The following is an 18,348-nucleotide window of genomic DNA, read 5'->3' as shown; positions in this document are numbered from 1 at the left end:
AGTAATCGTGTAAAAATACGCGTGTGTGCATGTCAGGTAAACCTTCAAGGGGTTTCAGTAGCGAGCTACCGAACCCCAAGACAGAACAAAACAAAACAAAAAAAAAAACATTGCCATCACCTCCCTCTCGCGCATGCGCACCGGATCGACCCAAACGAGCACGGCATAACCAGAAGGCAGAAGGGAACGGAACTAGAAGGTAGTAGAAAGCTAAGAAGGAAAAGGGCTGAAAAGGAAAGAAGGCAAAAGAAGGCAAAAGAAGGAGAAAAACAAGGAGTACGTGTGTTCCTTGTCTATCTTAACACACTTCTTGTCTTCAGTGCTGCAAAAGAACGCGAGAAAACGTGCACGCGCGCAGGTAACACCCCTTCCAATTCCGCACTCTTTCACTTGCAAATATTTCCGGTTCTTGCAACACTTCCACAACCTTTCAAGTTGCCAGAACTTTTTGTCTTCAACGGGACAAATGTCTTATTGGGTGGGTGGGGAAGTTGTCACGTGACCAAACCTGGGTGCAGCTGCTACTTCGTGTGTCCCCCGGCCGTTGACAGGCGGATGTGAGGCCACGCCCACCACCAGGAGTCATAGTTGACCTCTCACCTTTTATCTCTGAAGTTTTGTTGACATGCCTTCTGTTTACTGACACATCATGAGTGTAATACAACACTGAATATTACAGTCAATTTTATGCGTGTGTGTACGTGAGAGATGAACCAGGAATTCGTCATTGTTTGCGTAGTCATGCAGGGTGGCGTGGCCTTACTGCCGTCATGCGTGGATAGTGATAAGCTTGGGTGTTGTTTGGCACAGAAGCTCAGGAAATGTGCATATGATTGACAGCCGCTGTTATACAGGAAACTTGTTTCTGACCCCGATAGAGACAAATCCCTGACTAGAACATGGTCTTTTCTTAATCAGCTTCTCATGTTTACTTTCAGAAGCACCATACCATTCCCAAAGATCCAGACAGGTGGGTTCTGACCCGTTCATGAGCTACATTAGAACCTGACACACTTCACAACACACCCACACGCCCCCAACATGGTGGAGCCCATATGTGCTACGGGTGCGGCGGCGCAATTGCGAAATCTGAGGGACCGAGAAGAAGGTCTGGGCCAAAACGACAACGCCGTCAAGTTCCTGGGTCAAGACTATGAAAGTCTGCGAGCGGAATGTATCCGGAGCAGGAGACTGTTTGAGGACAGCCTGTTCCCCTGCGCATCCTCCTCTCTGGGCTTCAACGAGCTGGGACCGAGGTCGTCCAAGACATCCGGCGTGCGCTGGATGAGGCCCCCGGTGAGACAAAGCAAACCGTACAGCGCTTCCGGAGTGTTCTAAGATAGTAATTGAGAATTACCGAGTGGTTTTCTGAGATTTCTACAGAATGAATGTACTGTATTCCAAAGTTAAATACAACTGAATGGAGCTTAACAATTTTTGACTTATTTCAGGAGTCACACATTCAGCTCGCCTCCCTCACATGTTCACAAACATGACAGTAGCGTGCTGATCTTATTGCATGTTAGCGTGACACGAGCGGCAGTGATTGTGCGCCCCAAGTTGCTACCCGCGCACGGCACTTTCAACACATGTCTGCACTCAAATGTAAACGTGAAGTCAAGCGTACACACGTGTGCGATGACACAAATAAGCGCGCTCCTTTTTTTAGCTGCGCTTCCACTGAGCGCACACACAAGCGCTAGCATGCAGCACTGTCAGAAATAGAGCTTATAAAATATAGAATCTATTTCTAATTATAAAAGCAGCGCCCTCTCACATGCTATGATGCTAAAGTTAGCCATACAGCTAACCACGGGGAATCTGATATTTCCTCATTCAACAGGTGAGAATTGTCGAGTCTAGACACGCGAAGACATTGTTCGGACGCACCACATCAATCAGTTCTGTTATCGTTTTATTACTTGACCAATTATCTTTGTCCTAACAAAACTTTTTATGATCTTTGGATTGACAAATCAGTGTCACAGGTGACGCTTTAGCTCAGCTACTCTTTGCTATCTCCATCCTGTCAAACGCACCTTTTTCATTAAGGTGGCACCGGCTTCCCGGTAACGGGTTTGTCTTAGCCGGGATTAGGGGATTCGTCCGTAATCTAACCACCCGAGTTAAATTGACTCTACCAGAATCAATCTAATTTCTTTACGACGCCAATCCCTCTCAAGTCACCCGAAGCTCGAGCCGAGTAACTCAATTCGAGGCAAAACTTCGAAGTGACCGCATCGTATTGATGGCTCCCCTTTTTTCTGTTTGAAGCTGTTGTTATGTTACGGATATTTTTCGATGTCTTTGTTAAGACCTCAAGGATTCATTAATTTACTAGAGCGCCCTCGCCCTAGCTGAGCTCAAGATAACTACTTCGAACCAGATATGACAATTCCTGATGTTAAGGATTAAAGCTGTCTTCACTTTAAAAAGAATTGAACGGCTTTAAAGAATGACTACGATAGGGGAATAAAAACATTTTAAAGTTGTAATTACTGCATATAAAACCATGCTCAACATAGTTACTACGAAATAATCGATAACCGAATTAAGGCTTAAGAAGAGATTTAATGAATAAGCAAGCAAAAGTATTCCAAGTCGAAAAAACAAAGAAAACAAGACTCACCCACTCAAAACAGAAGAGGAGACTAAAGGTCTAAAAACCTATTTGGTTGAACAAGTCGAGTGATCAGCTCTCCTTTGTTCCAAAATCCGAATTATGTTTAAAAAATAGGAAAGGTTCTGGCCGTGAGGAGCGTAGCCTAAAAAGTAAAACTGGCGAATTCCCCTTTCTGCCCGGAGCGGCTGTTTCCTCTGCCCTTCCTCAAAGCTTAAAATTTGACCAAGTCCAATTTGAAGACTCTGGAAATTCATCTTAGTAGATTTTAGTTCAATTTCAAAAAGAATGAAAAATCCATCTTCGTTCTTTTAGCAGCGTCACGGCTAACGCCCTGATTAGGAAGAAGCGCCGCTTTGCATTCGGGCATCATATTTATAGGCTTCCAGCATTACCTCATTGGAATATGTAGATAAAAAGTCAGAATCCCTGCCCCTCTGGTTGTCTTGGCAACCCTGCTTCAAGCAGCAACCACTGCGCCCGACAGCCACCGGCCACCGGATGCAGGTGTTTCCTGTTTTGCTCGTTCTTTCCCTACTAGCCCTTAATGTCTCCTCTCAGCTTAATATATTCAGGTATGGATGGAACACCAATGTCAAATACAGGTTGGACAAAACATTGCAACATTCACATATATCTTGTCTAATAAAGATCTTTTAATATATATATATTTTTTAAAATATTTGACCAGTTTTTACTCGTCTGATTTGAAAACGAGTTATTTGTCAGTTTGTTTTGTAGCTTTTACTGTATACAATATGAGGTGCTCGTACATTTATTTGGGTTGACAGAAGCTATAACTACAATGCGGCCCGCGGAAAAAAAAAAGAGTTTGACACCCCTGCGCTATAGCAATGAGAGGAGTGTGTGTCCATGTTCAAGAGCTGTGTGTTTGTGTGTGTCTACAGGAGTTGTGCAAGCGTCCCGCTTTCATTGTGGACGGAGCGACCCGAACTGACATCTGCCAGGGAGCTCTGGGTGAGCGAGAATTCTTTGCACGTCACATTGAGAATTCAAATGCAAACTGAAAGCTCCACCCGTGCTCAATGGGCACATGCAGTACATACTGTACACGTATGCCTAACTCACCACTAGGGGGTGGAACAATACATCTTTTCAACATGGACTGAAGTTGGACCATGTATTTGATGTCCAGCTCAAGGTCCAAGTCTTTGTCTTATTACACTAGCATGCTAAAGTTTTTCTACCAATATACAGAAATGCCTTGCTAGTCGTACGGAATGTAGTCGAGCAATTGTAAATGATTTGGATATCATAAATAAATGCTCAAATGGTTTTTCCATACTCAGCCTGGTCATGTGACATGCCTGACGATGTGTGGGTGTGTGTTCACAGGGGATTGCTGGCTGCTGGCCGCCATCGCCTCGCTGACCTTAAATGACACCCTACTCCATCGAGTGGTCCCGCACGGACAGAGTTTTGAGCAGGGATATGCCGGAATTTTCCACTTCCAGGTATTTTTTGCGGGGTAGTATTGCAGTCAGAATTGATTTGTTTTGGTTCTGCTACATTGGAAAAGAAAAAAAATCCAAGGACTCTAATGCTAGTAACTACTGTGTGATCTTAAATGCCATAGGAATGATTTGTGACGTGTCACAATCATAGCAGAGCTTTTACTTGGCCCCAAATTGATCCGTCACATATTTGCGATTTGCAGATTTGTTAATGGCTGCTTTTGTGCTCCATCCTTTTGGTCCTGTCCAATATAAAAGTAACGCTTTGGTGCCATTTGTGGCACCTCGGTACCGTATGTTGAAAGGAGGAGCGTCATTTAGTCAGGTCATAGCCTGATCATATAGAAAAGTAGTGCTTTGATGCAATCTTATGACGTCTATAGGCAATTTATGAATGATCTTTTAGTTAACAATTGAAAGTCAAATACACTTGTTTTTTAGCAGTGATTCTTTTGCGTTAAATAATTGTGGATTTTAGAAAAAAAAAATAGCGAAATGACGATCCTATAAAATATAATGATCTAAAAAGTTAGATAGCAAATTCGACATCAATAAATAAATGTCACCAACAATGAAATGCCAATGCACATTATTAAATGCAAAAGTTTAATACAACTTCCAAATCGCCTGTTCCGGCAGTTCTGGCAATTTGGCGAGTGGGTGGAGGTAGTGATCGATGACCGTCTGCCTGTCAAAGATGGCAAACTGCTCTTCGTCCACTCCGCGGAGGGCGGAGAGTTCTGGAGTGCTCTGATCGAGAAGGCCTACGCCAAGTAAGTGGAGCGCCGAGTCGCCGCTCAGGTCCGAGCCGGACGCTGACAAATTCACATGTGGACTCTCCCCGCCCCAGATTGAACGGCTGCTACGAGGCGCTGTCCGGCGGCAGCACATCCGAAGGCTTCGAGGACTTCACGGGTGGCGTGACGGAAATGTTCGAGCTGAATAAGGCGCCCTCCGACCTCTTCAGCATCATGGGCCGGGCCATCGAGAGGGGCTCGCTGCTCGGCTGCTCCATTGACGTGAGTCAGAACATCAACCCGATCGTCATATATTCTTTATCCTCTGTAAAGAGCTAAGACATACTATATATTGTGCATAATATCCGTCTGTCTTTTGTAAAATGACCTAAATCCTCAAATTTATGTTTTCTGGTGAAGCTGGAGCTAATTAATGTCATTTACATTCATTTCAATGGAACAAGATGACTTGAGATGCGACCTCTGACTTCCTCCGACCTCTGTTGTTTTTGATACTAGATCACCAGTACCAGAGACATGGAGGCAGTCACCTTCAAGAAGCTGGTCAAGGGGCACGCTTACTCCGTCACGGGCCTGGACGAGGTACGGGAGCGTCCCGGTGGTGGTGTTGTGTCCTCATTTGTTATTTTTATTTGTAGGTGGTCTATCGTGGAAACATGACCAAGTTGGTCCGCATCAGAAACCCGTGGGGGGAAGTGGAGTGGACCGGCGCTTGGAGCGACAAGTGAGACTTCTCGTGTTGGAAAACGTGCCTTGTGTAAACACGCCTTGTGCTCAACTGAGAGTCTGGGAAGGCGTAGGGTGGGGTGGGGTGGGGTGGGGTGGTTGGAGGAGCAGGATTATGTAAGCACACATTCCAAAGTTTTCCCTGCTGGTGCATTCCATTCACTTGATTCTTTTCCCGGACAGTTCTCGAGAATGGGACGGTATAGATCGCGGAGTCCGTTCTCGACTCCAAAACCGCAGCGAGGATGGCGAGTTCTGGTGAGTTTGGTGCTCCCGTGAAGGATGGTTTCTTTAAAACCCTCGGCTCGTCCCTCACCCCTCCTCTCTCGCTGCAGGATGTCCTTCAGCGACTTCCTGCGCGAGTTCACCCGTTTGGAAATCTGCAACCTGACAGCTGACGCCCTCCAGAACAGCCAGATGAAAACCTGGAGCACATCACTGTACCCGGGAGAGTGGAGACGGGGCAGCACGGCCGGAGGCTGCCGGAACTATCCAGGTGAGAAATGAGCGGGGAGGGGCTGAAAAGACGAGCCTGACCTTTAATCGCTTCCACCCAGCGACCTTTTGGCTGAACCCGCAGTTCAAGTTGCTGCTGCAGAATCCCGACGCGCCCGGTATGTCGGACTGTAGCTTCCTGGTGGCGCTCATGCAGAAGGACCGCAGGAAGAAACGACGGGAGGGCAAAGACATGGAGACCATCGGCTTCGCCGTCTACGAGGTCGGTGTCAGCCCGCAAAACTCCTGCCGGTACTTCATCCTCTGTAATCTCACCAAGTCCTCTTCTCGCAGGTTCCTAGCGAGGTACAAGCTCTATAGTCAGGCTTTTTCCGACAAATCCGAACGATGGTGGTAACCGACTTCCGTCTCAGGCCAAAGGGCAGACCCGGGTCCACTTGAAGCAGAACTTCTTCCTGACGCACGCCTCCAGCGCCCGCTCCGAACTCTTCATCAACCTGAGGGAAGTCAGCTCGCGTCTCCGTCTCCCGGCCGGCGAATACGTCATCGTGCCGTCCACCTTCGAGCCCCACAAGGAGGCCGACTTCGTCCTGCGGGTTTTCTCCGAGAAACCTGCCGATTCAGAGTGAGCGACATTTAATAGCGTCCTTGAAAACAAAGCCGGTCGCTAACGTTTTTACCTTTCAGGGAGCTGGACGACGACGTGGTGGCAGACCTTCCGACCGAGGTGAGGAAAGTACAGTACAATCGATATTGACGCTATCTAATAACATGAGACAACTTGTCCTTATAGAACTATTTGGACGAGAGTCAAATTGAGGCTGGCTTCAAGAGTCTCTTCCGACAGTTGGCCGGCCCGGTAAGCACACGTTCCTTCCTCCTTCTGCTTCGTGTGTGACCTCACCGTTGTCTCGTTTGCCGGCGCGGGCGTGAAGGACATGGAAATCAGCATCAACGAGCTACAAACCATCCTAAACCGCATCATCAGCAAGCGTAAGTGAGATTATTTCGTAGCGCTGCTCCAACTCACCCGCGTGGATATTAACACGGTTTCCACGGCGACAGACAAAGACCTGAAGACGGACGGGTTCACCAAGGAGGCGTGTCGCAGCATGATCAACCTCATGGATGTATCCTTGCCGTCTCCTTTTTGGGTTTGAAGTCAAGTCACACGACTCAACGTTTTCCTCAACGTCTCGGCAGACGGACGGCAGTGGGAAGCTGGGCCTGGTTGAGTTCCATGTACTTTGGGAGAAGATTAAACGCTACCTGGTAACTTTTCCCACACGCAAACACCTGCTGGTCACTCCCGCAATCACATCAACCCTCCTCCTCTTAAACAGACCATATTCCGGAACTATGACCTGGACAAGTCGGGAACCATGAGTTCCTACGAGATGAGGATGGCGCTGGAGTCCGCAGGTGGGCTTGCGTGCACGACCTTAACAGTCACTCTAGCGCTGACCTTTGCCCCTCCGCCTCGCCTTAGGCTTCAAGCTGACCAATCACCTGTTCCAGCTCATCATCCTGCGATACACGGAGGAAGACATGGCCGTGGACTTTGACAATTTTGTCACATGTCTGGTCCGCCTGGAGTCCATGTTTAGTGAGTGTCGTCCGGGAGCCCGGTCTGCTTTGCAGCCCACCTCGCTCTGACCTTAATGTTTCCACAGAAACCTTTAAGGTCATGGACACGGACGCAGATGGCTTCATCTCGCTCAACTTCTCCCAGGTAACAGAAAATCTCTCGACGGCAAGTTTATGCCATCATGTGTCACCATTTCCTTTTTCCTGCCTACAGTGGCTCTCCCTCACCATGTTCGCCTAGATGTCAGCGGACGGCGTATCTGGTGCCTTCGAACGCCGTGACATCATCACCGACGGTGCGTCACACAGGCGTGTTGCGACAACGTAGGGGTGCCCGACGCCTTTTCGTCGCGGGGCTTTTTTGGGCTGTTGCGACTATGAAAACCATTTAAATGTATAATCACCTCATCACATTGCTGCATAGAAACACAATCGCCCGGGAAATTGTTAGAAAAATACACTTCTCACTCAAAGTTAGAGAAAGACGGCAAAATACAGATTGAACCAAAAATGCACTATAAATTTTTTTGGGGTACAGGTCAATTTAAGTAAAATTTATAGTGCATTGTAGGTTCAATCATATAAATAATTACAAGCCTAGTATCCGCTTTTTTTTTTAATAACTTAATATTGCTAACACCAAGTTGAACTTGGAATCATCCATTCATCCATTTTCTGAACCACATTTACTCACGAGGGGTACGGGCGTGCTGGAGCACATTCAATCATAGAATTGTAGCATGCAATTATTAAAGCATACGAGTATCGTTCAGTTTACGTTAAGAAAGGATTCGGGGAAAATGCTTGCCATATCTGTTAAAAGTGAACAACAAGGGCAACGGTGGTCCTGATTTTAAGCCAAAATGAAAAAAAATCACAATCATACGCCGTTTGCTTTGGTGGGCCACATAAAGTCAAGCGGCGGCCGTATCTGGTTTGACATCAATTCCATTAGTTTACTGTAGCCTCTTGTAACCTCACTGAAATCTGGTGTGGACCAACTTGGGACGCCAGTATTCAACTTTTTGTCCACTTCCGCCACCGTGCTTCAAGCCAAACATGGCTGCAAAGTGTCAACACAGCTTTGAGCTCTGCTTCTTGTGCCAAACTGCTGGCTGTTTTTCCAAGCGCCTACGAGGCTGTGCATGTCTGTTTTTTTTATCGGTGGAACAAAATAAAACTTTTGGTACTCTTAAAAAGAACTTCCTGTTTACACGCATTGTAAAATCAATGTCACAGTGTGTTGTATTAAATAACCTTTATTAACAATAGAAAGAAAAAAAAAACAGGCTGACTTCAATTACACTTGTACATGTTGATCAATTATTAACATAAAAAATATATAACAAGGAGGGAGAACGGAATGTCGGACTTTGGAATGGAACGAAAGTCTAACCTACAGAATAAGGCGAGGTGGCTTTAGACGTCATTGTTGTTGTGCTCCATCCTGCTCACCATGGTGGAGATGAGCTGCTCCAGTTGCTCCGCTCTCTGCTTGCCCGTCAGGAGGACCTCCTCGTGGCTGGCCTTTGCCTCGCTGTCGTAATCCATCACCGCCTGGTTGCTGATCAGTGACAGGGCGAAGACGCGCATGCCGGAGTGGCGAGCCACGATCACCTCGTGGACCGTGCTCATACCTGGCGTGGGGGAAGAGAGATGTGCAGGGAGGGGGGGGTGAGTCACATGTCTTGGCTCATGTCAGACTTAAAGATTCTATGGACTTGCTTGATATTGGCCAGTAATGAGTCAACGTTGACCGGTTACCCGGCGCAACTCACCGACAGCATCAGCGCCAAGTTTATGCATCATCCTGCACTCGGCGATGGTCTCAAATGAGGGACCGCCCAGCACGCAATAGACACCCTCCCTCAGGAAATCCCCAAAGCCCAGTTCTTGCCCCACGTCCATGGCCAGCTGCTGAAGCTCTCGGTCGTACGCGTCGGACATGCACGGGAAGCGCACTCCGAACCTACGTTGCACATTTTACGCTTAACGATACTGCTGGTTGCTTTAGGGCTTAGTCGGCGTCCTACCTCTCGTCGTTGGGTCCGGCGAGTGGGCTGTTCCCTGCGAAGCCCGGCATGTTGATGTGGTCTTTCATGATCATGATGTCTCCCACCTTGAAGTCTTGATTGAGACCGCCAGCCGCGTTGGTCAGGATGACCGTGCCCACGCCCAGCAGCTTGAAGATGCGCATGGGCAGCGTGATCTGAACAAAACCAAAAAGCACCAAATTGGGTTTAGCCTTGTTGGACTGACATATGACTCGAGCTTATATGGCAAGCAACCTTCTGGATGGGGTAGCCCTCGTACAGGTGGAAGCGACCCTGCATGCACACACATGATCGCCCTTTCAATGTTCCAAAAACGAGCCGTCCGGCGTGTCCGTGCACTGTACGAGACCAAACGGCAAATCAGCCAATCATCCGGTGGGATGTTTACGGAAGAGATGACCGGACTCACCTGTGCTTTGCGGGAAGTTTGGAATGTCCTTGTAGTTGAACGCCACCTGGTCCTTCAACATGGCCGCCAAGCCGCCGAGGCCCGAGCCGCACACGATGCCAACGGAAGGCTGCATGTTTGTCTGAGCCAGCAGCCAATCAGCTGTGGCCTTGCAGTCCTCATACGTGTAGCTGCAGCACCAAAAGAATGTGAGACGTGTAACTTTTTGTTCTTAAGCTATTATTATGGTCCTCTTTTTTGGGAAAAAAAACCCCCATCTCTATTACAAAAATTACATCACTTGGCTTAATTAATACATGTGTAAAGGATAATCATCATGATACGAATAGTAATAAAACAATATTACATGCACTGACCAACAACTACAATTTTAATATTTTTACTTAATTAATATTTGTCCCATAAAGTCAGTTTATATCCCCACATTCTAATCTAACCATTTGGTTGAATCCCTTCCAGTACGCACATTTTTTTTTTTTTTTTAACCAATCAGATTTCAAATTCATTATCGAAAGTTCAACCAGACCACGTCAGCATTTTTCTACTCTCTATTTTTTGGTCACGGCAAAATTTGTTACAGCCAATTTCGACAAGCATAACACGTCTGTTATGTTTTGTATTGATTAGTGGGCAAAGATGCATTGGGGGCTCACATTTAAACCCCTTTCAATATTTTGTTAAGAAAAATGTTAAATCCGTTCATGACTTACCACTTGTTACCTTGAGGAAACATGACGGCGCAGTGCAATAATCAGAAAAAGCAGACGGGTACAAAAACAAACAAGTCACGTTGTGTCACGTTGCGCGCTCTATTTTCCTGCAGTTACACGTTGTCTCCGACTTTCCAGGGAGCGCGCGCAATTTATAAGGCTGCCCCCCCATTCCGAATGACGCATGCACAAACGGCATTCTCATTGGCTCAAATAACCCGCCCCAAAACCTCTGCTTCTTTTTTCTTTTTTTGAAATATTTTATTGCAGCCTACTTTATCATTCATCACCACTATCAGTCATCATTATATATTGTGTGATAAGAAATATTTATTTGAGCCCAATCAAAACACCCTGTCTACAACCTGTCTGCAGGTATGTGATGACTTTAAATCCAATAAATCAAATAATAACTTTAGTGGTTCCACAGAGTTGACCTTGAGTGTCCCCGCACGTTATCTCCCCGGACAAGCTGGCGTCCAGATTGATATTATTCCAAAAAGACAACATTAACATGTCAGGAGTGCATACACCTTAGTGCTAATAAACAGAACAGATGTTGATCTGTGTTAAACTAATAAAGTTTAAACTGGGACATAGGGTCGAGATAAGGAGCTAAACAAAGTTCAGTCACGTTCAAAACAGCTTTTGTCAAGGAAACACGTGAACCAGAACAACCATTGTATTGTGTTTTTGTATCCCATCCGATGTCATCAAACAGCAAAGCTGATCGATGAAGCGGCCACTTGACATAACAGACCTCACGAGATAAACAGACGACTTCACGAGGCCTGAACCGCATGTCGTTGGCCCCACGCCATGTCCAAATACCCTCCGCATCTAATTGTCTCCTTGCCACGTTCAAGTTACACTTAATCCACGTGCCAATTCTAATCGTCCACAATCATGAGCACACTGTGGCTACGCTAGCTTGACTTTGTGACACGGGGGTGTCATGACATGTGACCTGATGAGATGTGGACGTGAGAATGGTGAAACCTGAGCGGGAACACGGTCAGTCCTAAAAATGCACAAGCAAGTACCGAGTATGGCGACTGTAAGAAGTTACATAAACTTTTATTGGGTTAAAATAAATCGTCTGTCAGTTGCATCGACGATTTTATGACAACCCTGTGACATTTTGCGTTGACATGATAAGCCAACAAGCCGCCGACAGCCGCTGAGCTTAGCATAACAATGCTAAAATATCTTTTAACTAAATACACATCCTGTCTGCTCTTCCTTTATTGAACTTGTTCGCAACGTTCAAAGGTCCAATAAATTAAAGGGCACTGCCAAGATGGGAGAAGAATGTGAAGCAGCTTCAAGTTCACATGACACATTTCGCACACATTTCTAAGACTTAGCGTGTTGATTAGCACCGCATGAGAACCACGAGTAGCGTGGTTTATGTAACTGGTAACTAACTATGTAAATAACTATGTGACGTGGCACAAAAGAGTCTTCGTGAGAACACCAGCACAGGTCCCAGGTGCTTGCTGCCAAGTTAAGAAAAAATGTCCAGGAATTGAAAAACAACAGCTTCTCCATAGAAATGAGTCAGTGCCTTACGGCAGGGGTGTCAAACTCATTTTTTTCGCGGGCCGCATTGTCGTCATAGCTTCTTTTGGAGGGCCATTATGGCTGTCAACCCAAATAAATGGGCTACAAAACAAACTGACAAATAACTCGTTTTCAAATAAGACGAGTAAAAACTGGTCAAATACTTAAAAAATTTTTTTTTATTAAAAGTGAAGACAATTTGCAATTCTAGTAATGACACGAATTTGATGCACAATTTGTCTTCGCGGGCCACATAAAATGATGTGGCGGGCCATATTTGGCATTTAGGCGAAAAGCAATGTTCGTTTTTAATTTTGTCCACTGGAGGAAGCACTAACAACTACTGAAATTGGCTGCTGCGCAGGATTTCATGCCAGATATTGATGTCTTTGTAAAGGCTAAAAGATGTCAAGTTTCGGGGGCAAAGCTGGCTTACGTCACACAAAATGCTGTGCCACTTTTGCACTGTGAAGCAAATAGGTATGTGAAAAAGAATACTATTGAAATATGTTAAGACACTGAATATTACAAAATGTCAGTCAACAGTTTCAGTTCAAAAGAGGTTGGTTTGGTTTCATTTACTACCACACCATGTATGTAAATTTATTGTAGACCAGATGGATGTGGAAATGTTCAAGATAGTAAAATAATGTTGGATATCTGTCTTCTCCACATCACAAACACCAATTTGTGTTTGTTGAAAATGAATATGAATAAGACATTTTCTTATGTGATTGAAACAAGATTTGAAACAAGATAATAATAGATAAATTGTCATTATTTTCACCGTAACATTGGGAAAAGCGTTGGAATTGGCGACCCCTACCGGGAGCAACCAAGTTATTTATAGCCTACGACGTAGAAAGTACTTTACGTAGGTCCTACGTGGCCGCAATATGCTCTAAAACTACATGTCCCATAATGCACCACGACGTGCAGTCATTATCCGGGTAACCCGGTCAAGGGGAGGAGAAAAAAATCTGCCACTTTTCAAGAATAAGGTCTGCTTCTGCTCGGAAAGAGGGCGTTTATTAAATTACAACCTATACAGGTATGACATAAATATGGTTTCTGTTATCCACTTGACCTTAATAATCTACTAAGTATAAAACTACTAATACAAAACGCTTTGGTGGTATAGTCGTGACGTAACGTTTGACCGCCGGTGTCAACGCGATGCTAACGGTTAGCCAAGATTTCAACTCTTCTTTCGAATTACGAACGAATTTGTTCTTGTTCTCTCTTAAGTTCACGGAACAATCATGCTGCTTCTTAAAGTTGGCCAGTCGTCTGCGCTTTGTGGTGCCGTTCTACGGATCGCACCCGGACTCACTGGGTTGGTAGCGTTAATGTTTACAATCAATACTTCACGTCACAAATACACACTTAAAATATATATTTTTTCCAATGTTGTTTATTTACATTTAAGTGTGTGTTATTCAGGGCTAAACGTCAGGCTGTCGTGGCTGTAAACAACACACGTCTCTATGCTAGTCAAGCTACACAGGTATGTCTCCGAATGCCTTTTAATGCGCCCGTTTTATGAATATTTTGATCCTTGCACACCTTATACATCATTTATGGCCCAATGCTGTGATACTGTTGATGACATAACACAATCGTCCCATTCCAGAGTAAGTAGGTGAAAGTTCACTGGTCACATGGTTCATATTTAAGGTGACACTTCAGCTGTCGTGATCAGCACACAAATAGGAAGTAGTCATATTTTTAGTGGTTGCCACAATTGTTCTCGAATGTTTCTTTGTTTTTTCCATGCATAGTAATGTTATATAGACATTTCCAAATGTGGACATGGTTACCTTTCAACTCAACTTTCACCTCTTTCACACCAACTCAGTTTTCTAAATCACTACATGGTGTTTGGGCCTTTTGGACGCAAACATACAATTTAGAAAATAACCTCAATGTTGATTTGAGCTGCAATGTTCTCTCATTGTAGGCAGTGTTGGAGAAGCCAGCAGCAGTCGCGTCAAACGCTGCCACTGCAGTGGAAAAGACGGCTGCAGCAGTAAGTCGCTTCCCCGAATGTTATCAAGCACGTCTGAATAGTGTTTGACAGCTTCTGATGGTTTTGTGCTGCTTAATTATTCCACAGGAGTCCAAATCCTTTGCCGTCAACATTTTCAAGGGGCAGATTGCCACAGCTCAAGTATTTCCCTACCCTTCCGGTAAACCAAACGTTTCACAGACAAGTTATTTAAATTTACAGACAACCTTAATGAGCAATTTTCCCTCTGTGTTTAGTGTTGAACGAAGAGCAGGAGCAGTTCCTGCGTGAACTCGTGCCCCCTGTGGGAAAGTTTTTTGAGGTAATATTGAAGCCGCTCTGGCTCGCTGTTAATTATCCTTCATTCCCTCGTGACTCTCATCCTGTCTACAGGAGGTGAACGATCCGGCCAAGAATGATATGCTGGAGAAAGTCGAGGACCACACAATGGAGGGCCTGAAAGAGATGGGCGCCTTTGGCCTGCAGGTGCCGGCCGACCTGGGAGGACTGGGCCTCACCAACACACAGGTGCTTATTATTTAACCAGCGTGGATGACGTTCACACAATCGGCAATAAGCTCGTCCATCTCCCCTCAGTACGCTCGGCTGGTGGAGATCGTCGGCACTCATGATCTCGGCGTCGGCATCACGCTCGGTGCCCACCAGTCCATCGGCTTCAAGGGCATCTTGCTTTTTGGGAATCCAGCACAAAAAGAGAAATACTTGCCGAAACTTGCATCAGGTAATCTGGCTCGCTGGTTCACTCAGCGCTTTGTGCGTCATGAAGGTCAGACACAAGCCGCTTGTGGTTTGTGTGTCCAGGTGAGCACATTGCTGCCTTTTGCCTGACTGAACCGGCTAGTGGTTCTGATGCCGCGTCCATCAAAACCATGGCTGTACAGTCCCCGTGTGGAAAGTACTTTACTCTCAATGGAAGCAAAATCTGGATAAGGTGAGACCACAGAAGAAGAATTTTTTTGCCCTCAATGAACTCAAGCAAATTCTTCTAATCCTTTCTCGAGCCAAAATATTCCTAATCATTTTGCATACGTTCTCCCAAAAAGGAATCATTGGCTCGAGAATCTTTTATTACTTGTGAGACTTATTTTGTTCCCTCCCATTCAGTAATGGCGGTCTGGCTGAGATCTTCACTGTGTTTGCCAAGACACCAATGAAGGATCCCAAGACAGGAGAGATGAAGGACAAGATCACAGCTTTTGTTGTGGAAAAGAGTTTTGGTGGCGTGACACAGTGAGAATACCCTGTTTAGTTTTTCATTCGAAAATAGACTCAATTATACCATGTGTGGAGATTCTCACGTGTTTCTTTGGACCGTCACCCATTTCCAGCGGACCACCAGAGAAGAAGATGGGCATCAAAGCCTCTAACACGGCCGAAGTTTACTTCGATAACGTCCGCGTGCCAGCCGACTGCGTGCTGGGTGAGGTTGGAGGTGGCTTCAAGGTGGCTATGAACATCCTCAACAACGGCCGCTTCGGCATGGCGGCCGCCCTCTCCGGCACCATGAAGGGGGCCATCCACAAAGCGGTGACCTCCTGCTTCGACACCACCGCCTCCACGCATAGGTGGAGCATATTGTTACTGTTAGACTTTCCTTCTTTCGTCAGGTGGACCATGCAACCAACAGGACCCAATTTGGCAACAAGATCCACACCTATGGGGCCATCCAGGAGAAGGTGGCCCGCATGACCATGCTGCAGTACGTCACCGAGGTCAGTAGAGGTTCAGCTCACGCAAATGGCTCGCCATGAATTTACGCTGATAGCTTCTTTGCGCTTCCCGCAGTCTCTGGCTTACATGATCAGCGGCAACATGGACAGCGGAGCGACCGAGTTCCAGATCGAGGCGGCCATCAGCAAGATCTTCGCTTCTGTGAGAACCTTCTCCGTTCAAGGTCAGCTGATTGGTACTTCGCCGTAGCTCAACTGGTTCTTTGTCTCGGTGAACCTCTGACAGGAAGCCGCGTGGACCGTGACGGACGAGTGTATTCAAGTCATGGGCGGCATGGGCTTCATGAAAGTGAGGGATCACTCCACAGCCTCTGAAAGTCGAGTAAAACCAACGCACGTTTACAAATGGCCTCATTTTTAACAGGATTCTGGAATCGAGAGGGTAATGAGGGATCTGAGAATTTTCCGGATCTTCGAGGGCACCAACGATATCCTCCGGCTTTTTGTGGCACTCAACGGGTTCCAGGTGAGCCTTCCCGTCATCTTTTCCCACTCCATCTTTGACTTCAACCCTTTCTCCTCAGAATGCGGGCAACCAGTTGAAGAGCTTACAAAAAGCACTGAAGAACCCACTTGGCAACGCTGGGCTGCTGGCGGAAGAACTCACCAAGAGAGCAAAGAGGTAACATCACGAGATGCAGCGGAGTGCCGCTTAGTTCACGTCGGGGTAAAACTGGCTTTGCCGTCTTGTTTTAGGAAGGCAGGCATGAGCACGGGGTTGACACTCCAAGGAAATATCCACCCTGAGCTGGCACAAAGCGGCGATATGGTGTGTTGTCATAGCCGAATTAGTGCAACTCCTTTTTTTTTTTTTTTTTTTTTTGTGTGTCTATCATCACTTTTTTTGTCCGCCACACAGGCCGTGAAAGCCATCGAACAATTTGGCGTGGCTGTCGAGGAGCTTCTCATTAAGCACGGCAAGAAGATTATTGGTGAGCGTGCAAAACCTCCCGCGAGAACCGGCGGTTCGGCATGTTGACGCATCGAGGAGGAAATGAACGATACTTTCTCGTTTCAGATGAGCAGTTTGTGTTGATGAGAGTCGCAGACTGTGCCATTGACATTTACACCATGATTGTTGTCCTCTCGAGGTACACACACACACGCACACACACTCTGTGTCTAATAAGCACCTCCGAGTATGTTCATAGGCCAGATGGGATTGTTGTTTTCCGCAGGGCGTCGCGCTCCCTGACTCAGGGCCACCCCTCGGCCCAACATGAGAAAGTTCTGTGCGAGACCTGGTGTGTGGAGGTGAGAGTTTCTCCAAAATCTCATCACATATGTTGACTCCAAATGCTCCCTGCTCTCTTTGCTCACGCTCCTTCGGTCCCGCAGGCTTCCGGCAGACTCGAGCGGGATATTAAGGCTCTGCGCTCCAGCCAGTCCAGGCAACTATACAAAAACTTTCGGGCTATTTCCGCAGCAGTGGTGGAAAATGGCGGAACGGTCGCCCCTCACCCGCTGGGTTTCTAAACCCTTAATGGTTTGTTCGATTTTATCTTTTGTGGAATCGCCAAGCAGCACATCTTTGTCCGTCGAGCTGGTCGTGAGGTTCATCTTTGGTGTCTATATCTGTAAGGGCGTCAGATTGTCTGTTGGTGTTCCAAATCTGCACTTGGAACTTCTCAGCTGCAGAAATAACATTTTTTGAGTGAAAAGGCCTTCTAACAAACACCACAAGCGCCAATGAACCAAATGTCCTCATGATATGTGACTCCTCAATGTACCGCCGATCTTCCTGAACATTATTTAAGCTGTAGAAAGGGACTGATGCATCACACTTGTTTTAATTGTATACTTTGAAATGGATTCTTGTTGAGTGTCATCAAATTTTATGATACATTTAATGACTATGTTCTCAGTGCTTTTCTGCATGTTGGGTTTTCATCACCACTAACAAATGTAACGCCTTTGCCTTATGTAACATATGACACTCAATAAAATAGTTATTTGTTCTGGTGCATTTTTCTGTATTTCAAATTTGTATATTACAATTATTTGCCAGGACCATGACGCTCATGAGATTCACAGTTCTTTAGTAAGTGTATTGGTTGAATACGTAAGCCAATAAGTAAATGTACCAGAGTATTTTAAGCTTAAGTGTTAAATATATTTTTTTGTGCCTGAAATGTACATTTGCCAATCTTTTTTTAAAATAGTAATATACGGTATGCTTTGTTACAAAGTATACGGTCATTTATAGTGACTGAGGTTTTGTCAACAAAAAT

The 18,348-nt window shown here is 45.9% G+C and overlaps 3 protein-coding genes across 3 annotated transcripts; 2 read left to right on the top strand and 1 right to left on the bottom strand.

Moving 5' to 3' along the window:
* Window positions 1-130: 130 nt before the first annotated feature.
* On the top strand, window positions 131-8,824 carry capn1 (calpain 1). Its single transcript, XM_088368948.1, has 22 exons — window positions 131-358; window positions 939-1,296; window positions 3,529-3,598; window positions 3,977-4,095; window positions 4,735-4,868; window positions 4,946-5,114; window positions 5,352-5,435; window positions 5,492-5,577; window positions 5,763-5,837; window positions 5,915-6,075; window positions 6,137-6,297; window positions 6,369-6,380; window positions 6,449-6,660; window positions 6,723-6,762; window positions 6,829-6,894; window positions 6,971-7,028; window positions 7,101-7,165; window positions 7,239-7,307; window positions 7,379-7,457; window positions 7,525-7,641; window positions 7,709-7,767; window positions 7,837-8,824. Exons 2-22 carry the CDS (start codon window positions 1,042-1,044, stop codon window positions 7,861-7,863), a joined length of 2,118 nt encoding a protein of 705 aa, XP_088225074.1. The 5' UTR covers window positions 131-358; window positions 939-1,041; the 3' UTR covers window positions 7,864-8,824.
* A 41-nt stretch (window positions 8,825-8,865) lies between these two features.
* pnp5a (purine nucleoside phosphorylase 5a) lies at window positions 8,866-10,945 on the bottom strand. Its single transcript, XM_088369145.1, has 6 exons — window positions 10,796-10,945; window positions 10,086-10,255; window positions 9,911-10,014; window positions 9,656-9,831; window positions 9,401-9,591; window positions 8,866-9,259 (listed from the first exon to the last, which is right to left on the bottom strand). Exons 1-6 carry the CDS (start codon window positions 10,816-10,818, stop codon window positions 9,042-9,044), a joined length of 882 nt encoding a protein of 293 aa, XP_088225271.1. The 5' UTR covers window positions 10,819-10,945; the 3' UTR covers window positions 8,866-9,041.
* A 2,309-nt stretch (window positions 10,946-13,254) lies between these two features.
* acadvl (acyl-CoA dehydrogenase very long chain) lies at window positions 13,255-18,083 on the top strand. The gene is made up of 21 exons (XM_088388750.1): window positions 13,255-13,409; window positions 13,607-13,694; window positions 13,802-13,865; window positions 14,319-14,387; window positions 14,475-14,547; window positions 14,624-14,688; window positions 14,760-14,894; window positions 14,964-15,108; window positions 15,189-15,318; window positions 15,492-15,617; window positions 15,716-15,914; window positions 15,995-16,099; window positions 16,173-16,259; window positions 16,344-16,406; window positions 16,482-16,583; window positions 16,642-16,739; window positions 16,814-16,886; window positions 16,977-17,049; window positions 17,136-17,208; window positions 17,296-17,371; window positions 17,456-18,083. Exons 2-21 carry the CDS (start codon window positions 13,621-13,623, stop codon window positions 17,591-17,593), a joined length of 1,968 nt encoding a protein of 655 aa, XP_088244876.1. The 5' UTR covers window positions 13,255-13,409; window positions 13,607-13,620; the 3' UTR covers window positions 17,594-18,083.
* The last annotated feature ends 265 nt before the right edge of the window (window positions 18,084-18,348 follow it).

This window comes from Syngnathus floridae, chromosome 1, assembly GCF_059516105.1.
Source record: "Syngnathus floridae isolate MCC-2025c chromosome 1, RoL_Sflo_1.0, whole genome shotgun sequence".
NCBI classification, from domain to species: Eukaryota; Metazoa; Chordata; class Actinopteri; order Syngnathiformes; family Syngnathidae; genus Syngnathus; species Syngnathus floridae.
The sequence above is the reverse complement of the archived record's forward strand: the minus strand, read 5'-3'. Positions and strand labels throughout refer to the sequence as shown.